Here is a 26,521-nt window from a genome sequence, read left to right as displayed (position 1 = left end):
GATTGGGTGAGTGAGTGAATTGGTAAGTGTTTCAAGTTTCAAGTTTCATTTATTAGGTATACCCCTGTGAGCCATTCGGCTCTTGAATCGGGTGCAACCGCAACAAACAAAAAACAAAAACATGAACAAGAAAACATCTTAAAGTGACTATGTGACTAAGTGCAAACAGAAAATCAAAAAAAAGACAGCAAAATATTGCAGAAAAAAACACCGTACACCAACGCTGTGTGCAAAAATCCCAGTGGGATGCAAGTGAAACAACAACAACCATAAGACAACTTAGATTAAGGCCATCAGTCTAACTCTGTACTACAACAAACAAACATGGCTAAACCAATACACTTTTCGAAATCACCAAAATAAAGCCATGAAAGCAATGAAAAAGCAATCATAGGAACTGTGACAGAATTTTCACAATAAATGGCACAAACAACATGTACTACCAAAACCCTGCAGCCATAGCTGGCTGCATGAGCCACTCCACAACAGCGAGTGTTTACGAGAGTGAAACAGTCTGCCTCACCAGCAGACCATGATTTCCCACCTGATGATGGACGCTTGTGTTGCGCCCGAAACGTCGTGATTTATTTTATTTTATACCTACGTGACTTTACCGAAAGAACCAAAGAGTATGGATTCCTGCAGTCACGAAAGCTTCAAATCAAGATTGAGAGTGAGTGTGTTCTTTTGACCTGCAGTGAGGTGGTTTATTGAGTGGCGGAGTGAATTGGTGAGTGAATGGTTGAGTGAGTGAATGTGACCTCTGGTGGTTGAACACAGTATGCATGAGATGAAAATAACAGTCTAGGAGACCAAGTCCTCAACCTAAATGAAATAGTGTAATGTAATGAAAAAGACTAAAATGTAACGATTGTATTGAATTAATGTAATCTAAAATGTCTCAATATATCACATTTGGTGTAAATTGCCGATCATCTCCCAAAAGTTTTCATTGAGATGAATTTGTTGAATCAGCACTTTGGTGTTGGTTGGATTTAAATGTTCATTCTAAGTGCGAGTAAAGAGTCACTGAAGTGAAACTGCGATGAGTTCAAATTAAAAGCGATTTTGCTTTTTTTCAATTTCTATTCGAAGTCCAAAACAAAACGTTGTCCCACACAATTGAACTGAATGAATTATTTAATATTCTGTAATGGCGCACATAAACACAAATATAAAATACACAACAGGAGCGCACTTGACTTTTATCAAAAGCGGCAATGGTATTTTTTTGGAGAAAATGTATTATTCTTGTAACAAACTAATAATGATTTAGTTTCAATTGTAATAATAAGCCTTTCATAAAAAAACAACAAAAATAAATACTTAAAATTGCATGAAAATGAACGTAGCCTATCCAGCAGCGTGACACACAGGGTACCGAGTGTCAGGCGTTCGGCACAGATCACCAAAACTATGTGTAGAATGAGATGAATGAATGAGATGAAATAGTCTAGGAGACCGATTCCTCAACTTAGGTAGAGGAATCAGTGAGCGATGAACAGTCTTGATATTATACTAAAACTACTAAACTCTTTTTTATTTTACCAGATCAGGCCCACTGAGCCATATAGATTTTTTCAGAAGCCACCTGGCCACACATAATAGCTCAACAAAGTGCCTTATGGGGAAGTTTACAGCAACCAAGTACTCTAAACGCACATTTCTAATAAAGGACTCTCAGCCGATGTTGTTCTCCGTGTCCTTTATTGGGTTCTTGCTCGCACCCCGCGATGTCTCCGCTCCGACCCGCACCTTCTCCGTCTCGTGCCTCCGCACGTCGTCTGAGTCCTCCGCTCCCTCTCTCTCTCTCTGCAGCCACCACGCTGCTCGTGTGCTCCGCACACTCCGCAGCCACCCTGCTGCTCCGTGTGCTCTCGCACACTCTGCAGACACCCCCGCTGCTCCACGAACACCGCTGGCCGACGGTGCCGTGACTCTTGCCTCGTGGCAATCGCGCCACTCCTCGCCAGCACTCCGCGTGGCCTCTCCCTTCTCTATTCTGTCTCCACTCCCGATCCCCTTCCGGTTCTCCCCTTATATCCTCCCCTTCACGTGACCCTGACTCCTCCTCCTCCGCACGTGACCCTGACTCCGCCCACACTCACGTGACCCTGTCCTTGCTCGCATTACACGTTGATTCTAAATGTGGAAGGAAAAACCGGAGGACCCAGAGAAATTCCAAGCGACCACGGGGAGAACATGAAAACTCAAAATATACAGGCGTCAGAGATGGGATCGAACTCAAGACCTCTTGTATACCAGGTGCGGCAGTTAACATCTTGCCACCTTAATATCAAGACTATTCTGTCTTGGGAGTAATTAGTGATATAATGATATGAAGGACTTTCACAAATGTGAAAAGACGAATTGTCCTTTCCTATTCCCTGCCAAATGTGCATTGGAAATAGACAACCCTAAGTGTGCCTTTGGCAGTTTGGGTAAGTCGTTATTGCGAGGACAATACTACGTCTGGTTTATGACTTGCCACTCTTCTTGCGTATCCGTTACACTTACATTCACATTGATGATGTGTGCGCGAGGCGTTCGCGTGTGAAGCAGACTCATGCTTCACTGCAGCTCACAACTGGAACGTCTTGGCACACCTAGGGAAGTCCAGCGATGACAGACCGACGTGACACGACTTTCTCTGACAAACTCTCTCTTGGAATGAGCACATGGCTGGGGGTTGGGGCCACCAAGCAAGTACGACGCCATAGTTGTTGCTGATTGACGCTGGCCTCCGTATCAGCTGCACACAGCGAGGGGAGAGCAACAGCAGGGGGGGGGTGCCGTGGTCTTGAGGAGCTCCCGATTTTAAGTGTGGTGGCGGAGCAACAGGCCGGAACGAAATTTGCTCGGCTGTTACTTTGGATACATTGCTTGAGGAGGGGTTGAGAAAGTGTGGAAGTGTTGAGACGGTGTTGAGGAGGGATTGAGACGGTGTTCCAAAGGTGTTGGGGAGGTGTTGAGGAGGTGTCGTGAAGGTGTTGTAAAGGTGTTGAGGAGGTGTTGAGGAGGTGTCGTGAACGTGTTGTAAAGGTGTTGAGGAGGTGTTGAGAAGGTGTCGTGAAGGTGTTGTAAAGGTGTTGAGGAGGTGTTGAGGAGGGATTGAGACGGTGTTGCAAAGGTGTTGAGGAGGTGTTGAGGAGGTGTCGTGAACGTGTTGTAAAGGTGTTGAGGAGGTGTTGAGGAGGTGTCGTGAAGGTGTTGTAAAGGTGTTGAGGAGGTGTTGAGGAGGGATTGAGACGGTGTTGCAAAGGTGTTGAGGAGGTGTTCAGGAGGTGTCGTGAAGGTGTTGTAAAGGTGTTGTAAAGGTGTTGAGGTGTCGTAAAGGTGTTGTAAAGGTGTTGTAAAGGTTCGATGTAAAGCTTTCGTGACTGCAGGTATTCATCTTCTTGGTTCTTTCGGTAAAGTCACGTAGAATTGTATTTTATTATATTCTTAGTTTTTTTCGGTAAAGTCACGTAGGTAAAACATCAAAATTAATGAAAATAAAATAAAATAAAAACAAAAACAAAAATCACGACGTTTCGGAGGCAACACAAGTCTCCGTCATCAGGTGGGACCGTCACAGCCGAATTAGCTGCATCAAGTGAGGCAATGATTCAAGAAGTAATCTCTTATAAGCAAGTTGAAGAGAGGGGGGGGGGGCTCATCAAACGTGACTTTACCGAAAAAACCTAAGAATATGATTCCTTGCAGTCACAAAAGCTTCAAATCTAGAATTGTATTTTATTATGTTTATTTTTTTGTATTAGTTTATTATTTCCCTTCTACGTGACTTTACCGAAAGAACCAAGAAGGTGTTGTAAAGGTGTTGAGGAGGTGTTGGAGATATTGAGGAGGAGGGCTTGCTGTGCTCACAGGTGTGTCGAGTGCCGTGGCGGCGTGGAGCAACAACGAGGTGCACGGGGGCCTCTTCGGGGTCTACATGAACAAAGATGGCTACCCTGGCTGCTCACACATCCAGGGCTTCCTCATCTGGAGCTGCTGGGACTACGGCATCTACTTTCAGGTCACCCACACCACCTCACATACCGGGTCACCTCTGCTGCACAGGGCTTGAACATAAAGCAAAGGATCTATAGACATATAATGATTACAAAATCAACAAGATTCGGAGAGGCCCTGCTGAAATGAGGATAAACTCGGGGCCTAACGTGCACACACGCGTGCGCAATGCTGCCCCCCCCCACCCCCCCGTGCAGGTGACGGAGAGCGTGCGGGTATCCAACGTCTCACTGGTGGACAACGGCATGGGGCTCATGTCCATCATCTACTCCCCTCTGGCCACCAGCCACAAGTACTCCCAAAAGACCGTGCTCGTGCAGGTACTATAAACATAAAATATTTGTATTCTACCAAACATAGAGATATTTAGCTCTTTTTCAGAAGCGACCTGGCCACAAATTATAGCTTAACGAAGTGGCCAATCATAGTGTTGAAAATGTATAACAGCAGCCAAATACTCTAAACGCGTGTCATTAAATGTGTAGGGAAAAACCGGAGGACCTGGAAAAAAAATCTACGCAACCACGGGGAGAGAGGCATGCAAACTCCAAATATATAATTGTCAGCGTCGGGATCTGGACACATTCCCATCAGTGCGCTCCTCCGGCAAGCAAGGCTAAGTTGGTTGGGTCATGGAGCCCTCATGCCGTATTGCCAAGCGGCTTCTGTTTGGCCAGAGAGAGGGGGCTAACCAGGTATAACATGGGCTGGAGAAGAGATGGACTAATGTGGTACGGGAGGACGTGGAGCTGAGTGGACTTGCCGATGACTGGTACCAGCAGTGTCACGATCGGCCTCTATGGAGGAGACTCGTGAAGGACGCTACTGGGCAGTTGGAGGCGGTCGTACCCTAACAACAACGGAGGGCAGAGGAGCGACGCTCACAAGAACGAGCGGAGTGCCAGGTGGATAAAGTCCAGCAAGTTTGTCCAGTAGGGGGCACAACTGGTGCATCTGCCAGTCATCTCAGTCGTTCAACTCATGGCTCCTGGGTCTGTCCTGTGAGCCGAGTTCGGTTCGTGCTCACGGCCAACATCAATGACAATTATCTGAACTGGCCCTGAGCCTCCCCTTGGTCGATTCAGCCTCAAATGAGAACTTGGTGCGGTGTGTAAAGCACTGCCACTGGGGTAACAAAGGAGACCGGGCATGGTCCTGGCCATCCACCCTCTAGTGTGCCGTGCCGGCTGTCATAGGTGAACAGCACTTGCCCTAATGGGGGGGGGGATCTTTGTCTTTGCACGTGTACCCCTTTAGAATTCCCTGGTGGTGGGCACCAGCCCGTCCTTCAGCTGCTCGGATCAGCTCACGAACACCGACCCCAACGTGCAGTTGACGATGGAGCACCGGAGCCCCCGCCCTGCCACCAGTAAATACCGCTCACCACTCACACGGCACTCAACACTCACCACACACTGCTCACCACTCACACGGCGTTCACCACACACCACGCACTGCTCACCACTCACACGGCACTCACCACGTACTGCTCACCACTCACACGGCACTCACCACGCACTGCTCACCACTCACACGGCACTCACCGCTCACCACTCACCACTCACACAGCGCTCATCACTCACACGGAACTCACCACTCACCACACACTGCTCACCACTCACACGGCACTCACCACTCACCACGCACTGCTCACCACTCACACGGCGTTCACCACACACCACGCACTGCTCACCACTCACACGGCACTCACCACGCACTGCTCACCACTCACACGGCACTCACCACGCACTGCTAACCACTCACACGGCGCTCACTACTGACCACGCACTGCTCACCACTCACACGGCACTCACCACTCACCATTCACTGCTCACCACTCACACGGCACTCACCACGTACTGCTCACCACTCACACGGCACTCACCACGCACTGCTCACCACTCACACGGCGCTCACTACTGACCACGCACTGCTCACCACTCACACGGCACTCACCACTCACCATTCACTGCTCACCACTCACACGGCACTCACCACTCACCACGCACTGCTAAATACTCACATGGCGCTCACCACACACTGCTCACCACACACACTGCTCACCACACACACCGCACACTGATCACTTCATAACTGTATCGCCACGGACTGTGTTTTTCTCTTTTGCCCCTCGGTTGTCAGAATGAATATGAAGGTGAGTGAGAAAAGCCCACAGATTCTCAAAACGAGCAACGCCTACGATAACACCCCTCGTACACATATCTGATTCGCCATTACGCCTTTAAAGAGAAGGCCGAGGCTAAACATTGACGAAACTATTTTACTGACCAGGTAAAGCCCACTGAGCTTTACAGCTCTTTTTTAAAAGGGACCTATCATGTGGAAATTTATAGCAGCCAAATAATACAAATGCACGTTCATTCTAAATATGGATGGAAAAAAACCTGAGGACCCGGATAAAAATCAACACCACCACGAGGAAAGAGACACGCAAACTTCAAATATACAATGGGTGTCAGGGTCGGCATCGAACCCACGACCTCTTGCATACCGGGCGAGAGAGATAACATCTCGCCAAAGCGTCCCCCAGGCCGCGGCTGCCTCTTGCATGCAGAGTGGGGAGTGTGCATGGTTGGGTTCATCCCTCCTCCGCCCACTCCCAAGAGAGTGCCTTAGGCACAGAACAAGCGACCCATGAACAATGAAGCTGCCTACTTCGATCTTGGGGGGCTGTGGCCAGGTCTAGCGGTGGCGCGTTCGCCGTTGCTTTACGCAGAGGTTCGCGGTTCAAATATGACGGCCACCCTGGTTATTACTGTGGTTGTAATAATCATCATGATGATGACACTACGCGGCCGTCCCTTTCAAGATGGACATGAACGATCCCCCTGACGTCATTCGGAAGACATTTGCCAAATTCGAAAATTACCCTGCAAATAACTAATTTAGGATTACACACAGCAGCAATCATCGCCCCCTACTGGCAGGCTATTGCCCCAGGTCATTTTTGCAATTGAGAATCATCCTTGTATCTCGAGTTCTCACGTTCCATCATGTCGTGGGCAACAAACTCCTGTCACGTGCAAGACAATTTCGTTATCACTGATGTCACGGGTAACCTTTCACCAAAAGAGTGCAATAAGAGCCAGGTGACAGATACCAGTAAGATTGACAGATAACATAATCTGCTAGTCGCGTCAATGCGGCATACACGTTGCATTGTGCTGTTGCGTTCACCTTGCGATGAGAAAGACGACGGAACGGCTGAGACACATCTCCTTACCGCTGCCAGCGACGGAGGCAAAGGGGGAACATTTTCACCCAAAGTTAGACAGGAAGGTGATACATACAGATGGTATTCAGGCCCCCTGGACAACTCATTATGAAACCCTGCACCGCACATTCCACCTGGTCGCCGTGCTAGAGGAATCGCTCACAAGCGTTGTTCTCACCACAGGCGGGAGGAGTGGCATCTGCTGGCCGACCTTTGCCTCGGGCCACAACAGAGCTCCGGAGAAGCCCCACGCCGGGATCATGAGCTACAACGCCATCAGTGGCATGATGCTCGTCGAAGGTGAGGCGCCTTATCCGCACTCGCCGGCCGTCGGCATCGCTCCACGATTGGGCCTCTCTCGATCACCCCGTCCAACCCCGCGTTCACCGTATCAGCATCAGTCACAGGGCATTCGGCGAAATGAACTTTGACCTGCATTTTGCAAGGGTCAGGCTAACAAAGAGCATGTTTACGGTCCTGGTATGTAAATATATTCTTGGAAATAACTCCCGAGTGCAAGGAGCACAGCATGTGGCACAGGGCAACCAAGGACTCACACCCCTGATGTCTCAGGGAGACAGGCCATGGCTCCCTCTGACAAAGTGAAGTGTTTGTTCGTTTCTCAATCCGCTTGTTTTGGTGAGGGTCGCGGCGGCAGCATGTTGGGTAGTGGTGGTCCAGACCTCCCTTTCTCTAGTGACAGACTCTAGTACTATATTACTATACACTACTATACACTACTATACACTACTACACTATACACTACTATACACTACTATACACTATACACTACTATATACTACTACACTATACACTACTATACTATACATTACTATACACTACTACACTATACACTACTAAACACAGACTCTAGCTCTTCCTGGAGAATTCCCACGCGTTCCCAGGCCAGCCGAGTGACATCGTCCTGCCAGCGTCTCCTGGGCCGGCCCCGGGGCCTTCACCCAGTGGAACGTGGTCAATAGAATTCCAGGGGAAGTCTACCGGGGGGCATCCTTACCAGGTGCCCGAACCACCTCAACTGAATCCTCTCGATCCAGAGGAGCAGCGGCTCGACTCTGAGGTTCTCCCGGATTACCGACCTCCTCACCCGATCACGGAGAGCGAGCCCCGTAACCCTGAAGGATTTTAGGATCGTAACCTTACCATGGCGGTGTGGGTTTGTGCGTTCCAATAACCCTCAGAGCTATGTCGCCTGGAGTCCTATACTTCTGGTAGGGTCTCCCTTAGCGAAGAGGTCTGGGGGGAGGTTCCAGACAGATAACGGTCCAAAAAAAATCCCATTATGAACGGTTCTAAATGATAAAAATCAGACAATCTTGGCCGGACAAGGTATACCGGGACACCCCCCTGGAGCCAGGCCTGGGGGTGGTGTTCGCCGGCAAGCGCCTGGTGGCCGGGTGACCCACGTAACCCGGTCGGGCCACGCCTGAAATGGCTACGTGGCGCGGTCCTGTGGTCCCACCATCAAAGGGTGAGGGGCGGATTGCGATGCCGGCTTGGCCGGGAGAGAGATGGTCTCGGGCGAACTGGACTTTGACAGTGGAAGTTTAGTGCGTGATTAATAATAAGTGTGAAGGAGCCATTCACATGTCTCCGTATCTACAGGGGGTTACACAGCGGCGGGTTGCTTTGCGCCAGCATAACACACATGGCCGACGGCTGCTGTTTTGCAAGTGACACGTGCATAACGAGCAATGTGTGCGTGTAGCTCCCATGAGACATTGCTTGGGTAATGCAACTCTTACATTTGCCAATTTTTGAGCGTCTGGGGATGAGGTAATCATAAAAAAAACATTTTTTGCTGAAAACATAGTTGTGAATCCGTTTATTGGTTACAGCAGATGTGCTCGTCTCTATGCCAGCACTGATTACAAAACGGTAAAAGTCACGTGACACTGTGGTCGTTACGTAGCCGATGTAAAAATTGCTTGGGCTGGCAGTTTGTTTATTTATTGGTAGGCCACGTATACTGAAATGTAATGAGTGAATTGTTGGCTCTCATATTTTACAAAGATACTCATGCGCCACGTCCCATGTATTTGTGCGAAGGAAGTTGAACACACATACATAAATACGTACATTCACGCAGTTCCCATGATCTGCGGGGAGCGGGTGACCATTGCTCCTGCACGTTCTATGTGGATGCACAGGCATTCACGGAGGGTTTCAGACGCTGAGCAAGGCAGAGTTTGACTTCTATTTTTTGGAGGGCGGGAGTTCGCTTTGTCCCTCACATTCGGAATCGCGGGTGAATATAATATATTTATTTTGTAAGGCGCGTGAGTGGGTATGTTCGTGCACGCGTCATAAATAAATAACAGAGAAGCGCACAAAAATAGCACTAAATCGCTACTTAAACTAATTTAAAGTTGACAGATGTGAAAAAGGAATGGCGCTTGCTATTCCTTTTTAAATTCTTTATATTAAGTTCGCTTGCTTGCTTGCTTGCGTGCTTGCGTGCTTGCTTGCTTGCTTACGACCGTGCAAATCTTTCAGTCGTTTTTTAACCCACTTCCCGTGATCCAATCGAGCTGACATTTTGCACACAGACTCGTTGTGCGAGACAATGAATGTTCGTGAAAAATGTTTTCAAAAATTTTACACTGTTTAAGGAAAACAAATTAAATATTTAATTATCAATTGCTTAATACTGGCAGACAATCATCTGACCCATAGGTGGCAGCCATCTCAAGCCAGAGGACGAGAGGACTCTAGCCGCCACGCATATAAAGGATTTATAGTGAAAAACTATGTTTTTACGGGTTATACTTATTACAGTCACTCCCAAGACGTCTCCCCTCTTCTTCGTTCATTGGGGACGGTCTTTATTTCACATCGATAACAAAAATGTGGTGAAATAATGAAGTGGTTATATAACAGATTGATCAATGTTTGCATGTTGCAATAATATTTCCAACAATAAACGACAGTATACTGCGTCACAACACGCCACACACGTGGCTTAGCCAGTCTTCCTTACTCCGCTCTGCTGGTGTCCTCTCTGGATGTCCAAGCACGGTTTATTTGTTATTGTAGAGAAACCTTTCTCGACCTTAACTACTATACTCTTTGGTTGGTAGGTATAAAATAAAATAAATCACGACGTTTCGATCGCAAAACAAGCGGTCGTCCTCAGGCTGAACAAATCTAATCCAGCAGTTCCACTGATTTATTTTATTTTCTACCTACGTGAGTTTACCAAAAGAACCAAAGAGTACGGATTCCTGCAGTCACGAAAGCTTCAAATCAAGACTTAACTACTATCTGTTATGTTACTGTCAATGTGTGTATGTTGAACTTCTTTCGCACCGTACGCAATCAACCGCGCTAATCTACTTTAGCATTCACCTTCAAGTCAAAGGAAAGCCATTGTGAGGGTCATATTCTGCGATCTATAAAACACGTTGCCATTTATGGACGTGTTGGCCTTGTGCTCCCTTGTGTTTTATTGACTTTTCTTTCAGCTGTGCCCATCCCTGTACCCTCAACGATTGATCCTCCTATCTTGATTTGTTTGCTTTCCTGCCATCTGTGTCACATGTTTACGAAACCACAGTCTTGATTACTGCTGAAAAATCAAACCCCCTGCTATCTGATTTGAAGTTATATTTTTCCTTTCAAATATTGAGTCTAATTATATCATGGCCCCCCTTTAGGCACCATTTCAACTCGATGTTTCTCTCCCGCTTCTTCCATTTTGTTGTTGTTGTAATAATAATAATTATTAGTTCAACTTTTAACGCCGCGCCGCCACCACCGCCACACGGTATCCGCTGCTCGCTCTCCTAAACAAAAAAGAGAGAGAGGACGGCTCAGAGGCAGGATGAGGTACCACAGATGAGCGGGAAAACAGCAGCAGCGCCGCTGCCAAATTCATCCCCAAGCTCTGCAGTCCTCTATATATATGAAGGTGTTATCGGGCCAGTTAGTGAGCGTTTACATGTGGGAGGAAACCGGCGCACCCGGCAGAAAACCCACCCGTGAAAGGGTGCAACACTGTCTCATACCGATGGGACAGGCAGAGTCCACATTTGCTCTACTGCCTTCTCCAAGCCAGGGTGTGACACCCCCCCCCCCCCGATGCCCACGGGAAGGGAGTTTCACAACACTGGTGTGGTCCAACAATCCTGAGTTACAGCCCTTTACCAATCCATCGCTGGATGAATGCCTCCCCACGCCGTGTCGGCGTGGAGATTTCTTAACCGTACTTCATCCAGCTGCATTTGAGAGGAGGACTCTTGCGGGGATGGAGCAATGAGATCAGTTCATACGAATAGATTGTGGTATTACGGGAACCATGAGCGATTGGGAGACCTTCATTGAGCAGTGTGTCGACCATGTGGGTGGTGATGACGATGCTGCACCTTTAGAATGTCGTTTTGTGCAACTCGTCATCCCTTAACGCATGCCTTTCCACGCGACTATTTCGATCAAATGAGACATGTGACCGACGATCAAACGAGACACGTGACCGGCGATGCCAGTGAGTAGAACGAGCGGGGCAACAGACATCCTTGAACCGTGATGCTGAATCAGGATAATTTTTGGATTTTATTTTCTAGTTTTAATTCTTCAATCACCGTGGGCGTGAATCGATTCTCCCAAGAGCAAATACCGCACTAAAAAGGATAAAGTTGTCTCGCCGTGAGTGGAGATAGCTGACGTTTTGTGCCGTGCGTTCAGATGTCGTGTTTGCGGGCTTCGGAGAGACATGCTCCGGCAAGAGGAGCGTGGCCTTCATGACCAATCCGCTCAACGAGGACCTCCAGCACCCGGTCCACACGCGACGCCTCCGTTGGTTCGACGCTCCCGCCAGTGCGCGTATCTTCATCCACAGGCCCGACCTGAAGTGAGCGGCGAACGTGCTATGCGCCCCTCTCCCCACGCGTCGTATGCCTCCCGCTTTGTTTTAAGTTCGACCAGGTCGGAATATTGATAGATCAGGACGAGTGATTTGCCAGGGTGAGCTGGGTCGACACGATGACAATAATGAATTACAACAAAAATAAACTAAAACGAATTTTTCTTTTATATAGAGATATATAGCTCTTTTTCAGAAGCGACCTGGCCACAAATGATAGTGGCTTATCATGTGGAAATTCATAGCAGTCAAATACTCTAAACACATGTTTCTAAATGTGGAGGGAAAAATCGGAGGACCCAGAGAAAAATCCACGCAACCACGGGGAAAGTGACACGCAAACTCCAAATATACAGCAGGCGTCAGGGTCGGGATCGAACCCACGACCTCCTGATAACATTTCGCCACCATGGTGCATTGAAGCCGATACAAATCAGAGCCAAATCAACCAAATGGGACAGCAAAGACAACCAAAGGGAAACAAACGTTAACATTAAATTAAATACATTTTTGAAACAAACGTTGACTATGACAAATTACTTTCGAAAACGAGAATAACATTAAGCTGCAGACACATCTAAATGAACTAAGGATGATCATTGCGCTTGTGTCAAATACAAGAACTACAATGTACGAGGATAAAAACCACAAGTCCTGACCGTATTTGTATGTAAACCATCGCAGAGCGATTGGTTCCCCGAGTTGTATGTGTCGTAGTTGTTTTGTTATGAGTAAATAGATTTTTCGATTTAAAGCTTTCGTGACTGCAGGGATTCATCTTCTTGGTTCTTACGGTAAAGTCACGTAGAAGGGAAATAATAAAATAATTAAAATAAAACATAATAAAATACAATTCTCACGACGTTTCGGCCACAACACAAGCAGCCGTCCCCAGGTGAAGAACAGGTCTGTCGGAAAGACAGCGTCTGAATGGACACTGTCTGAATGGACGCTGTCTTTCCGACAGACCTGTTCTTCACCTGAGGACGGCTGCTTGCGTTGTGGCCGAAACGTCATGAGAATTGTATTTTATTATGTTTTATTTTTATCATTTCATTATTTTCCTTCTACGTGACTTTACCGAAAGAACCAAGAAGAAGGGTAAATTGATGTTGATTTGTTGAGTTCACTTGATGATGATGATGATGACGATTAGAGCAATGGTGCTGAAAAGGTGTGAGGCATGAACGCTGCTGACGGTGGCGTGCGCGAGGTGCGAGTGACGTTGCGACGTGCTGGGCGTGCGGTGAGCAGCAAGGTGAACCCGTCCGATTGCGTGGACATGGACTGCGACGCCAAGAAGAAGGCCCTGCTGCGGGACCTCGACGGCTCGCTGCTGGGAGGCCCCGCCGGCGCCGTGGTGCCGCAATCCGAGTACGAGTGGGACGGAGACCCCCGCCACGGCCTGGGGGACGATCGCATCCCTCGCACGCTGCTCACCAGAGCCGACGGCTCCCGCATCCCAGTCGCCAGCATCGCGCCCAACAAGGGTACGCGGTCGCCAGCAGCGACGGCGAGGGGGGGCAATCTGTTCAGGGCCTGGTGGCGGTCGGGAGTCTGCAGCAGAGGTCGCAAACGGGTTTTGATTCCTTACCCGTACCCGTACCCGGCCGCACCAGGGTCGCAAATGGGTACCCGTTCCCTACCCGTACCCGTACCCTACCCGAAATGAGTGACAAACGGTTACTCACCAGTGACTCACGGCCTACCCGTACCCGTACCCGGCTGCACCAGGGTCGCAAACGGGTACCCGTACCCGTACCTGGCCGGGTACGGGTAGCCGGGTATCGGGTAGGGTACGGGTATCGGGTACCCGGTCCGGTTGCGACCTCTGGTCTGCAGGAGGCGCTGCCATGTGGGGGGGGGGGGGGGGGGCGGGGGGGGTAATGTTATCGTAGAAAGGTTGTAACTTTAGAGCGACACCGACTGGGGCGCAGCGTCCGCTGGGCCCGTTCGTGTCATTTGTGGACCCGGTCGCCCCCCGAGCAGCGATCAAAACAAGCAGCGAAGCTTTTGCGAAATGTAGAGTGAGTGGTGGTTGTCTTTTAATGGAACTGGACCTGCCGTAGACATTTGGAATTAACAACTCTGGCTCAGCTCCACAAGTGGGAATGAGCTCTGCTTCGTGCTCATTCGAGCAGAGAGACGCTCGATTTTTACTACTTACGTTGATATAGGAACGTCTGCATCACTCTGCCAAATGTAACCGCGACGTATCAACCAGTTCGACTTTTAGGAGAACAGAACAGTTTTCTGCCTCTCCGTACATATTCATGCTGTGATGATTCGCAGGTCCTACTTTATTTCATCAGATGACGGGGGCTTGTGTTGCTTCTGAAACGCAATGATTGAATTTAGTTATTTTCATTTATTATTATTATTTTATTATTATTACTTTACCGAAATAACCTAAGATTATGAATCCTTGCAGTCACGAAAGCTTCAAATCTAGAATTCATCAGATATTTCAGCATCATGGCAGTTGACCTGTCTCTATGACTTGGATGAGACACCCTGTTACCTCTCACTCCATCACAGGGAATGACGCACAACCCCGACTCCGCACACCAAGCACCTCACAATCCCCCTTCTCTTACTGCGCCTCCCATGTGACCGTTTACCGCAACGTGACTCTATACCACAACGTGGAATCGTACATGTCTAAAGCCTTGTGTCATCACTGCAAACGTGACGCGCGCATTACCAGTCGAGTGTGCGTGTACGTTTGTGATGCGGGGGCGCGCAGGCGTGGTGCGCGACGCGACCTGCGTGCTGGAGGCCGCGTGGCAGGCGTGGCGCTGCTCGGGCCTGCAGTACGAGATGCTCGTCATCGAGAGCCTGGACCCCGACACGGAGACGCGTCGCCTCTCCCCCGTGGCGCTGCTCGCCAACGGCTACGTCGACCTCATCAACGGTGCCCGCCCGCCCGCACGCTCGCCATGACCCGTGAATTGCACGGCCTGTTCCACCCTGCCTGGGAATTTCATCTCTGTGGGTCCACATGCGCCTGCACAGCCATTGAGTCGGCCCCGCTGCTGTTGACGTCCACGTGATCAGCCATTTTGTTGAGCTCTCATTTGTGGCCAGAACGCTTCTAAAAAATAAGTTAATACCTCAAGTGGGCTTTTGCCTGGTAGGATGGGGATGGTTTAGTTGTATTTGTACGTGTTTGGATGATTTGTTTACCTTTTTTATACTTTGCACTCCTATCGTGTTGTTTTTCTATTGTTTGTCGTTGTAACGTTCTTACCCACCCCTACTGGACATCTGTGAAGAAGAGCTTTATAGCTCATCAGATTCCTCCAGTATAAATAAATATCCTGATTCTGATTCTGCTGGATGAGGGCCTGCCCACATCCCGTGCGGTCTGTGAAGCTTATTTTGACCGTACTTCACCACGATGCTGGAGATTAGTCCGCGTGGACGTGGGAGCGTAGGAGTCCAGCAATGCCCGCCATGGAGCTCGGCAAGCCCTATGACAACCTGTGTGCATGGTGGTCACCAATCCAAGCACCATCCAAGCTCAACCCTGTTAAGCTTCTGGAGATTTTCTAAACAACTACTTGGAAATTACCTCGGATCCCGCCAGTCCCAGAACACGGAGGTCCATCTTCCCCCCCCCCTTCTCTCTCCCCCCCGGCAGCCGGTCGCTCCAGTGCTGCCGCGGTGGTCCACTTTACTGCAGTGATCCGGGTACTGCTGCGGGCTCCACTTCTCTCTCCCCCCCCCCTCACTTCTCTCTCCCCCCCCCCACTTCTCTCTCCCCCCCTGCAGCCGATCTCTCAGATCTGTCCAAGTGCTGCCACGGGGTCCACTTCCTGCCCCGCCCCCTCTCTCCCCCCGCCTCTTCTCTCCCCCCCCCTTCTGCCGAGGCCTATATAACCTCGTGCCACGGCAGATCTCTCGCCTACTTCAGCAGTTGTTTCTTGCTGTGGTTGTCCCACCTGATGACGATTGCTTGTGTTGCGATCGAAACGTCGTGATCTATTATTTTTTCTACCTACGTGACCCTACCGAAAGAACCAAAGAGTATAATATATATAGTTATAGCCTACATATTATTGCACACAGGGTTAAAAACATCCGTAGCTATTTTGGTATAAGTGAGTCGGGAGAAAGGAGGGGGCCCAAAAGTCGTATGTTGCATAGCCCCGGTTGAAATAGGCCGTTGATGGTGGTTGTTGTTGTTGTTGTCTCCGACACGGTACTCAGGCCCACAGGACCATGGCTGGTGCACGGGGTACACGTGCCAGCGCCGCGTCTCCCTGTTCCACGGCGTGGTGGCCGCCAACACGTCGTACAGCCTGCACTTCACGAGCACCAGCCCCCAGCACCTGCGCCTCATGATGCTCAACGCGGAGCCCGCGACGGTGAGCGCTGCCGTGCTCGCGCAGTCCTCCCGCCCGCGGCGTCCGCTATTCGGAAGCTTTTGAGATTTTCTCGGCGCGGGTTCATTGTCAAAGCCATTGCCGCAACGTGAACGTATTGCCGTTACGGTTAGCTTTGGTTGTAGTTCCGTTTGTACTCGGGGCATCGGTGACGCATCCTAAATCTCCTGCAGAACCTGAAAATTGCTTGGTGAGGATTACACTGAGCAACAACTTGGCGGGACCCTCCTGACAAAGTCTTGAGACTCAGCGAGGCTTTCCTGGTTATACAAGCATCATAATGAATAATCAAAGAAAGGCCAATGCGGCCCAATGACTTCTATTTAAAGTGGAATGCCGCGATGCAAGGGGGGTGCTTGCCACGGTGGTAGAACGGTTCACGCACGGGACTTGCCATCTCGAGGCCACCAGTTCGATTCTACCTCCCTGTGCGGCAGCTGAAACGATGGGGCACGTTCGTTCGTCTGCACCTCCTCTGTTCACTCAGCAGTTGAAAATTACATTTCGATTTAAAGCTTTCGTGACTGTGCAGGGATTCATATTCTTGGTTCCTTCGGTAAAGTCACGTAGAAGGGAAATAATAAAATAATAAAAATATTGTTTATTAGTTCACCACAGGCACGGGGCAGGTCACGTCCGGGGGGGGGGGGGGGGGGGGGGGGGGGTGTGGTCACTCCTACCTCTTCCAAGGCATCTTGTCCAGTGTGGAAGAGTAGGCTGAATACCCGCCAGGGGGGCTCTCTGCAATGCCCCATATGCAGAGTCTTGCTCAAGCAGTAGCATATGCAGCAGCGTTGCACCTTCGGTTCCTATTGTCGCAGCTTGCAGGTGGTAGGTGCACGCTGCGTCGACTGCGTGCGATGGGGGCTGGCCAGTGTGCGCGCTCGCGTGTGGCCTGCGTGGAAACTGCAGTGCGCGTGCGGTGCCGTGTCGGTGCTCTGCCGCTTGCAGCTTACAGGTGCACCTTGTGTTGACCGCGCTTGTGTCGAGAGCCGGTGAGCGTGCGCCCGCGTGCGGGCTGTGTGGCCGCGCTGCAGTGCGCGTGCGGTGCCGTGTGTCTTGCGCGCAGGCGGTGCGTGTGGGGGTGTTCTACTCCACACCTCAGCGCCTGGACGTTTACGTGGACGGAGCGCTGGTGGCGCCCGGGAATGCTCAGTGGAACGCGGAGCGAACCGAGTACACTCTTGTGGCCCCCAGCTATGAAGGTAGGGCTTGCTGTAGAAACAGCAGGCTTGGCCTGACGGTTACTGACCATTCTCTGACGATGGTGTGTGGAATGAGTTAGATTATGGGCACGTACGTCCCTCATTAACGCACTGTAGGATAAAGGCCTCCTAGCCGTGCAATGTCAGTCATGGCTGTTACTTGACCATTCTTCACCACACCTCGCCAGTAAGGGGTTTGTGAAGGCGGGGTGCATATATAGATACGGGAAACTGCTGCACACTACTTAGCCCTGAAGCTTATAACAACCTGTTTGTGCATGGTGGTTGCCCATTCCAGCACTATTCAGGCTGAAGCCCTGCTTAGCACATCGTTCTACGTGCATTGGTATGCACTCAAAATGAACGACTGGTAAATCGTCATGTCGGTGACCAAGGAGCGATGTGGTACGACGGCGTTGTGTTCCACGCGACCACGGCAAAACTAACGAATGCGGCGCGGGCGTCCCTCCGCCCCAGGCGAATTCATGCCGGCGGTGATCTCCTCCGCCGCGGGCACCAACTACTTCGATCGCAGGGAGCAGACGCTGCACGTGGTGCTGCGGGGCAGCGCGCCCGTGGAGGTGCGCGTCTCGCCGATGCTCTTCGTCTCCTTCGACGTGCCCGCCATGACGGTGGAGGGCTTCTACTCGTCGGAGCTGGTGCGCAACCTGGCGCTGCTGCTCGGACGTGCCGGCCGACAAGCTGCGCGTGACGCGCATCGTGCGCGAGGACGGCGGCGCGGGCCGGCGCCGGAGGAGACGCTCGGCCACGGTGCTGCACGTGGAGATCACCGTCTCCGACCAGCCGGCGCTCAACCTCGCCGCCGCCGACGGGAACGGTGCGCGAGGGGGGTGGCCGCGGTGCTCCCGTTGCCGCTCTCGTGCGCCATGGGTTTCAAAGTTCACGGCTGCTTTTAGCCGACGACGGTGATGTTTGAGAGGCCAGGGCATTGTGATCTTTATAGCTTCATAGATACCGGGCCGAGGCGATGCTGCAGATAGTGCTGGTTTTACTGCTTGAAATTTTGGCCCGGAAATCTTCCACGCAAACCAATCATTGCTGTTGACCTAGTTCCAGTCTTTTTCTGAGCACACCCACAGATAATTCACTACATTTTTATTATCACTACTACACGCATGAAGTGCGGTTGCATAACAATGCATCGTTCGCAATAGACAGTCAATGCATTCTCGTTTCAAGGCCAGATTTTTTTTTATTACCTCCGGATCAGCTGATGTATTCTGAACGTGGCTGGGGTGGATGGATTCCTCAGTGGAGCATTCCAGATGCTCGGCGTACGGACAAGGCTGGACACGGCAATGATTACGGAGATGGGAACTTGGTGCTGCCCATCTTGCTTATTTGTGTAGATGAGAGCATGCGCAAAAACCTGCGGGGCACATGCGACCACAGGGAGAACATGCAATTTACAATTATACAGGCGTCAGGATCAGGATGAAACCCAAGACCTACACAGGTTGCGCCATGGGAGGCAAGGTGGGCGCCACTGTGGCGAGATGTTCACTGCCTCACCTTGTACACAGGAGGTCGTGTGTTCGATCCTGACCCTGATGCTTGTATATTTGCCTGTATCTCTCCCCGTGGTCGCGTGGAATTTTTCTCAAGGTCCTCCGGTTTTTCCCTCCACATTTAGAAGCACGCGTTTAGAATATTTGGCTGCTGTAAATTTCCACATGATAAGCCACTTCATTGAGCTGTCATTTATGGCCAGGACGCTTATGAAAAAGAGCTAAATAGCTCAGTGGGCCTTACCTGGTAGAATAATAAATTGTTAGTTTAGTTTTAATATGTGGATGCCCTGCTCATTAAATAGTCTATCCTTGGTACCAATATTGGGGTCGCCACCTGTCTGGGTTTGACCCAGACACAGTTGGGAATTGGCAGGAATTGATTTGAGAGAATTGGCAGGAATTGATTTGAGACTGAGATATTGTACCAGTATTATGTCAAAATGTATCGCAGCGCACTGCACATTTTTGGTAGGCCTAGGCTGCCTGAGAAATATGTCCGGGTTTGGTCTGCAAAAAAGGTCGCGACCCGAAGCCAACACATACATCTCAGGTGACGACGTGTGTGTAGCCTCTCCCTTTTGGGAAATTTTCGAAAAAATCGCCAGCAGTTGGATGCAACAGTGACATTTTCTCTCTCTCGCACACATGAAGACAAACACAAAGATCCCTTATGGCATTGTAGACTGCACAACACACAAGGGGGTGGGCGAGGATAGCAACAAGCCTGACCTCCTTTGTCTCACTAGTGCTGATATTTAGTCACCACACTGTGAACTTATTTAAGGTTTGGTCAACCTAAGTGAGGCCCAGAAATGGATGGGACATTACATAGTACTGAAGTTATCAGTGGTCAGGCAGCGAACTTAGGCCATCGGTTTCATACAGCAACTAGAACAGCCTCCATTCGCCATTAAGCATCGGTAACGTCACCACGGCACTTGTGCCAGGCCAGGTGCACGGTGGCCCACGCGAAGTGTGGAAGACTTGTTGACAGGTCGTGGGACAGATCCAGATGTTTTGGTTGAACTGAGATGACCGGTAGATGCACCGCCTGTGCTCCCCACTGTGTCAACTTGCTGTGTGTTGGCCACCCGGTGCTCCGCTCGTTGTTGTGAGAGTCGCTCCTCCACGCTCCGTTGTTGCTGGAGGGCAGCTGCCTCCAATTGACCAATTGCATCCTTTAGGAGTCTTCTTATGGAGTCCTAACTCTGCACACTCCATCATGATCACTCCCCAGCCTATGAGTTGATTACAAAGCGTTATTGTTCATTCCTGACCCGTAGTCGACGTAACGAATGTAACACCTTCCCCATTGCCATTTTGTCTGCTCAGCCACATCTGGCCTGACGTGGGCCGAGCTGCAGGAAGCGACTAAGCGGCTCTCTGCATCGCTGCAGTTTGGCAATCTTAGCACTGCCCTGGGAGTGAACATCACAGAAGCCAAGATCATCAAACCCATGCCGCCTGCGGGCAGTGTGGCATGGGATAAGGTGAGGTCCACCGCGGTTCTCCCCCTCCAGCTCGCGACTACTAGAGGCATTGACGATCTTCCGCGGGTATTTCATTGTGTTAAAAAAGAGTAACCATCGTAGAAACCGTTCTGTTAATATTTACGGATGAAAATGGATTTATATGGATATGAAGGAGCGGTGGCGCAGTGGTTGGTGCAATATGCAATGTAAACGTAGAAGTTAGGGTATTTAAGCGAGTTGTCTTGCAACTCATGTTCACTGATACACAGAGACAAACAAATATCTCCTGTATAGCATTAACAGACTGTCGGGGCACGTGCTGTTAGTGAGCACCTACAAAAGCCGACACGGCACACGTGGGGATGGGTGGCCAGCACCACGCCTGGCCACCTTTGTTTGCCTTTAGGAGATATTTACACACCGTACCAGGTACTCATTTGAGGCTGAGTCGACCTAGGGGAGGCCCAGAACCAGTTCAGATATTCGTCACTTGTGTTAACCGTGAGCAGGATTCGAACTCAGATCACCGGGTTCATAGTACGGCGCGCTAAATGCTGCGCCCACCACTCCCCACTACACATAAACACTGACACACTCACTGCTGTTTCCCTTCTGCAAAAACACCGCAAGCATAGGAATGGTTCTGAACAGTGCAGGTACACACGTGTCTGGTACTCTGAGAATAGCCACTCGTCCGTGTGATTCACAGAAGCTGTATGTGAGCAGTTGTGGCCGTGTTTTTGGTGGTGTTTTCGTTGCAGATGGCCTCGGTGCCAGTGAACTGGTCTGACCCCTGGCTGCCCGTGCCGGAGCTGGGCTCTCTGGTGCTGGCAATCGAGCCCATGGCTGGGCCCCTCGGGCAACCCTTCCTCGTGCAGCCCGCCCTCCGAGCCGACGACCGAGACGTACGTCACCTGTGTCCCTTTGCGCGTCATGCGCGCGCTGCTCTGTGTATCGATGAAAAGCATTAACTACAGCTGCAACGATACAAAGCGCCGTCCGAATACATATTAGGTCACTCTAGAGCTGACATCAGCACACTCGAATAACTCAACGAATACTTAAGAGGCAATGTGTGACGGTGGAGAAAGAGAGCGATAACTGCTCAGAACAAATTACAACAACGTGACGCTCTCTTGTGCATTACCCTCTGATGGAAGAACCCTTTCATTATTTGTGGAATCCACAAGACCCAAATTTCTTATTTATCAGTAATTATAATTTATCTGCCAATCCGTGGATGCCCCACGGATTGAGAGACAATGATGATGACAGTTGAGACGTCTATTTTCTGACGCAGCTGCCACTGGTCACGGGGCTCCCACGGGCTCCCACGGGCTCCCACAGGCTCCCACGGGCTCCCACGGGCTCCCACAGGCTCCCACGGGCTCCCACGGGCTCCCACGGGCGAGCACGGGCGAGCACGGGCGAGCACGGGTGTGGCGGTGCGACGCACACTCTGATCTCACTCTGTCGGGGCACTTTGGGTGGCACGCTGGCAGTGCAGTGGTGACACTCGTGCCCCACAGCCAGAAGGGGCCTGGGTTTGATTCCCGACTCGGGCGCCACTGTCTGTGGGGTTTGTATGTTCTCCCCATGTTCTGCACGGGTTTTATATTCGAATTATCTGATTTCCTCGCATAGCTAAAAAAAAACACACATTTTGGAATGGGTATTGGCCGAACATTACGATGCTGAAAAATGAGCTGCCAATTACTCAATTGAGATCATTCATGGCAACATTTCCCCCTGCGGCGAAAATCTTGGCATACATTCTCCAGATAAAGAGTCTTGAAGCTCGATGAGCCTTTCCTGGTGAAGAATCATTGTACTAATAATCATAACTTATTCGCTCAAAAAGTCATGGCAGACCTTGACTCAAGGTATAGCACAGGCTGACTCATTCAGCAAAAATGTGGAAATATTTTTTTTCCCTACGACAGTAAAATCCTCTTCTCAGTTTTTTTAAAATTAGTTTTCTGTTTTACTCGTCCGTGATGCAGCGTTTGCGATGAGAATCGCGGGGTGGGGGTGGGGAAGAGATGCAATAATAGCTTGGAAGATAAAACAGTGCCGCTCCCCTTTTTGGGAAACTTATAGCGCCCTGGTTGTGAAGGTGAGATTAGGGCGGGTTGTACTTTTGCACTTGCGATTGGGAGAATTGCTGTTTGGCCCGAGTTTTTTTTTCTGTGAAACTCGGAATTTTGGACATGTTGGCAAAATGAACTTTAGACCAAACATTGTTATCCTATGGCCTCTGATGTCCAACGATGGAATGGGTTGGCGCAATAGATCCTTAAGACATGTTTGTTTTACAATAGTTATATTGCCGTTGACGAAACCAACATCTGCGATATTTCTGAGTCATTGTAGCTAATAATAGTTAATAATTAATGTGCACAACGACACAATATAGAGATGCTGAATTGTATTCATAGTTGTATTTTTTTACATTTGTGTCTTGGCAACACAACAAACTTGTTTCACGTTTGTCAACAGCTCTGTCGCTAACTTCATCATTGCCAAGCGATGAGTGCTTTGTTGCGTTTTTGCCATGATGGGAAAATAATTAAATCTGGCTTTATTTTTTATCATCTCCAAAGCGTGCTTTTGATATTATTGCCCCATTTCATCATTGGCCATCAGTTCACGCCTTCGCCTGCCTACGAAGATGTCATTGTAGATTCAGAATCAATTGTAAATTTTCCTTAGCAGAGGTTTTTTGGGGTTAGATCGCGTAAATATAAATGTGTCGTTAAACTCGCTACCACCTGACAGTCAATTAGTGAGGTTTGTCACGTAAACAAAATGTTCCAATTAGTTACTAGTTCAGCACACCGGTGCGTTAGGGAGTAAATCCACAACATTTACAATTCGAGTACAACGTTTGGTTGGTAATTACAACCAGCCTCATCAGGCGACTGCCAGAGTTGTGGATAAAATCCTCCAGTTTCTGTCTTAAATAGAGGGGATAAATGTGATGTCGTCACTTGTGAGCTAATCATGTGCGAAGATCAGAGGGGGGAGTGTTCATGTATTCATATAAATGACAATAGATATCTATCATTGGTTGGGTTATTCACAGTTAATCAACATACATAATGTCCATATGTCATGAATTACACGAGTAATTCATTATAGTAGGATGAATTGTGACAAGAGTTGCAATACTTTTCACAATGTGCAGTCTCCAACACAACACATGTGCTCTGTTGTCATGCACTAAGGTTCAAGTAGCGAGCTTATTGTGTTTTACCAATAGAACGTGTACAACTTTGGCTACGAATAATATAGAAAGTGCTGTCACTGCTGTTGCTGCTGGGTCATTTGCTGACATGATGGTTCTCTCCGCTGCTCCGTGGGCAGGGTAACTGCATGGAGTTTGGGGTCATATCGTGGAGTGTCCTGGCTCTCCTGAAAAACACATCGGGTGAGATGGTGCCGTACCTCAATGGCACCAAAACCATCGCATTTTCGGGCTGCTGGGCCAACTTCAGCGATTTGAGCATCACCCAAACAGGTAAAAATGGGTGACGCGGTGGCGAGATGTTATCTCCCTCGCCTGGTATGGAGGAGGTTGTGGGTTCGATCCCGACCCTGACGCCCCCTGTATATTTGGAGTTTGCGTGTTCTCTCTCCCTGTGGTCGCGTGGATATTTTCTCGGCGTCCTCCACATTTAGAATCAACGTGCGTTCAGAGTATTTGGCTGCTGCTATACATGTAAGCGTGATAAGCCACTTCGTTGAGCTATCATTTGTGGCCAGGTCGCTTCTGAAAGAGAGCTACACAGCTCAGTAGTGGGCCTTACCTGGGCAAGATGAAAACATAGTTTAGTAGTAAACCGTTGTGCGACAGCACTTCAGCAAAGCACGCTAATCGGCGCTACATTCCTGTGATCACCCGGCTTCATTGCCAGCTGCCGGAACAAGTGCCCTGGTAACAGGAGGATTACTGGGAGAGAGGTTTTGAAGGCTGGCAATAGAGTGGTGATGGTAGAGGAAGACAAACAGGGCTCGGTCTGTCATAAGCTCGCAGCAACAACCCAGCCTAGTGGTGGGCTCTGTGGTTGTGGAGCCTCCTGTTGAGGTGTGGAGAGAAACACGACAGTAGTTATCCTCCTGTGGGAGACACCATGAATGAAAAATGTGTGTATTTCACTTGTAGCTATTCGATAAAAAAAATATATCTCATGAAGGCAAACAGGCATTTGAATTTCAGAATCAGAGGCAGCCATTTTCAGCTTTTCAAGATTAATTTAGCAGATATTTTTAAAACCTGACCAGGCAACGAAGCACAGTGCACACGTGTTCAGTTACCCACGAGACTCTCAAAGTTGTTTATAAGTTTAACGCCTGAACGTCGACGGTGCGTAAAGCTGTGCACGGGTGGCTGCTGTTAGACATGAGGTGTGCCAAATTGCCCGAGACGCGGCTGACGTCTGTGATGCCATTGCCTTGAGCGAGTCGTGACCACAGCGGGCACGTCGAGAAGAGCCCCGGGTCTGAACATACGTTGACTTCATTCCATAAAAACTCGGGCCACAAATTTCTCATGTTGTCGTCAGTTAATTGTCACTTTAACATACAGCACTAGATTTTTGGATAACTCTGTTTATTGAATGTTTATTATGACAAGAGCCATACATTTTTTAGTATATCTGAAAATGAAAAGAAATTGTGTGAATTTTCCCGGCATTTTACCATCACCCAAAGAATAATAAAATATATATAATGCCCAATTAAAGGTTATTGAAGCGACTCTAAGCTAAATGCATGTTAACATGAGTCTGGAGGACCAGTGACCTGCACTAGGATGGTCCGTCAGGGTGTCACCCGCATGTTATATTCAGATTTCATATCTCAAAGTGGTATTCAGTAGATGACAGTGTCCACCAAGTGTGATAACTCTTTTCATGTGTGCCCCTGTATATGCTGCTGCTGTGTCTACTGCTGTTGTTGCTGTGTCTCCTGCTGCTGTTGCTGCCTGCTGCTGCTGCTCTGTCTGCAGGGGAGTTTGTAATGGAGTTTGTGCTGGAGGGGTCGTTCCGTGCCCACTCCCGGGCAATGATGGTGCAGCAGGGCAAGAGTCCTGCTGATGGACTGACCGCATCCCAGCGCATAGCGCTCATCTTGGGGCTGGCCGTGCCACTCTCGTTGCTTCTGCTCGTCCTCATTGCCGTGATGATCGTCCGCTCTGCGTCCTCAAGTAAGCTCATCTCGCCACCATGGGCGCTAAATACCTCGGTGGGCCTTACCTGGTGAAATAAAATAGTTTCTAGTTCATAAGCAGTGGCAAAGCCCCCGATTGTGAGCATTGGCTACACGACACGCGAGTGCTGGGAATGGTAGTGGTCGTGGTAGAGGACATGGCGAAGCGTTGTTCGGTAAGAGACCTGGAAGAAAGTCAGCGAGCCTGACTCTGCTGATGAGGCACTGAATTGCGACACCGGTGCAGAGGTTTGTTTGTGTTGAACACATGCTGCTGAAAAAAGTAACTTCCAGGAGGTCGTGAGGCTCGTAGTGTATGTAACAAATATACTCGTACATTTGATGTGGACAGGCAGATATGGGAAGGAGGCATATTGTCTGCCAATTCACTCATCACATAGTCCCTCCAGGGTTGATAAAATGGGCACTACTCTGGTGAGGAAGTCAGCATTGGTTATCCTATGGATCGTCTCACTCCCGCCGTAGGGATTTGGAATTTCCGACACTGACTTAGGGCTCTAGACAGGAGATGAGCACGAGTGCTCGAAACTCACTTTAATTTTGGAGCCAGGGAGCGGAGCAAAG

The 26,521-nt window shown here is 49.6% G+C and overlaps 1 protein-coding gene across 1 annotated transcript in view; it reads left to right on the top strand.

Annotated features, from left to right (window-relative positions):
* Positions 1 to 26,521, top strand: part of LOC144935857 (fibrocystin-L-like) — a 159,296-nt gene that overhangs the window by 125,938 nt on the left and 6,837 nt on the right. The window contains 15 exon segments of the mRNA XM_078862684.1: positions 3,870 to 4,018; positions 4,212 to 4,334; positions 5,272 to 5,383; positions 7,433 to 7,549; positions 11,954 to 12,119; positions 13,386 to 13,621; positions 14,878 to 15,045; positions 16,344 to 16,501; positions 17,589 to 17,724; positions 18,202 to 18,410; positions 18,412 to 18,562; positions 20,589 to 20,746; positions 21,490 to 21,633; positions 24,095 to 24,248; positions 25,737 to 25,934. Of these exon segments, the coding sequence (XP_078718810.1) occupies positions 3,870 to 4,018; positions 4,212 to 4,334; positions 5,272 to 5,383; positions 7,433 to 7,549; positions 11,954 to 12,119; positions 13,386 to 13,621; positions 14,878 to 15,045; positions 16,344 to 16,501; positions 17,589 to 17,724; positions 18,202 to 18,410; positions 18,412 to 18,562; positions 20,589 to 20,746; positions 21,490 to 21,633; positions 24,095 to 24,248; positions 25,737 to 25,934 (2,379 nt within the window).

Source organism: Lampetra fluviatilis, chromosome 14 (assembly GCF_964198595.1).
Source record: "Lampetra fluviatilis chromosome 14, kcLamFluv1.1, whole genome shotgun sequence".
In the NCBI taxonomy this organism is placed as follows: domain Eukaryota; kingdom Metazoa; phylum Chordata; class Hyperoartia; order Petromyzontiformes; family Petromyzontidae; genus Lampetra; species Lampetra fluviatilis.
The sequence above is the reverse complement of the archived record's forward strand: the minus strand, read 5'-3'. Positions and strand labels throughout refer to the sequence as shown.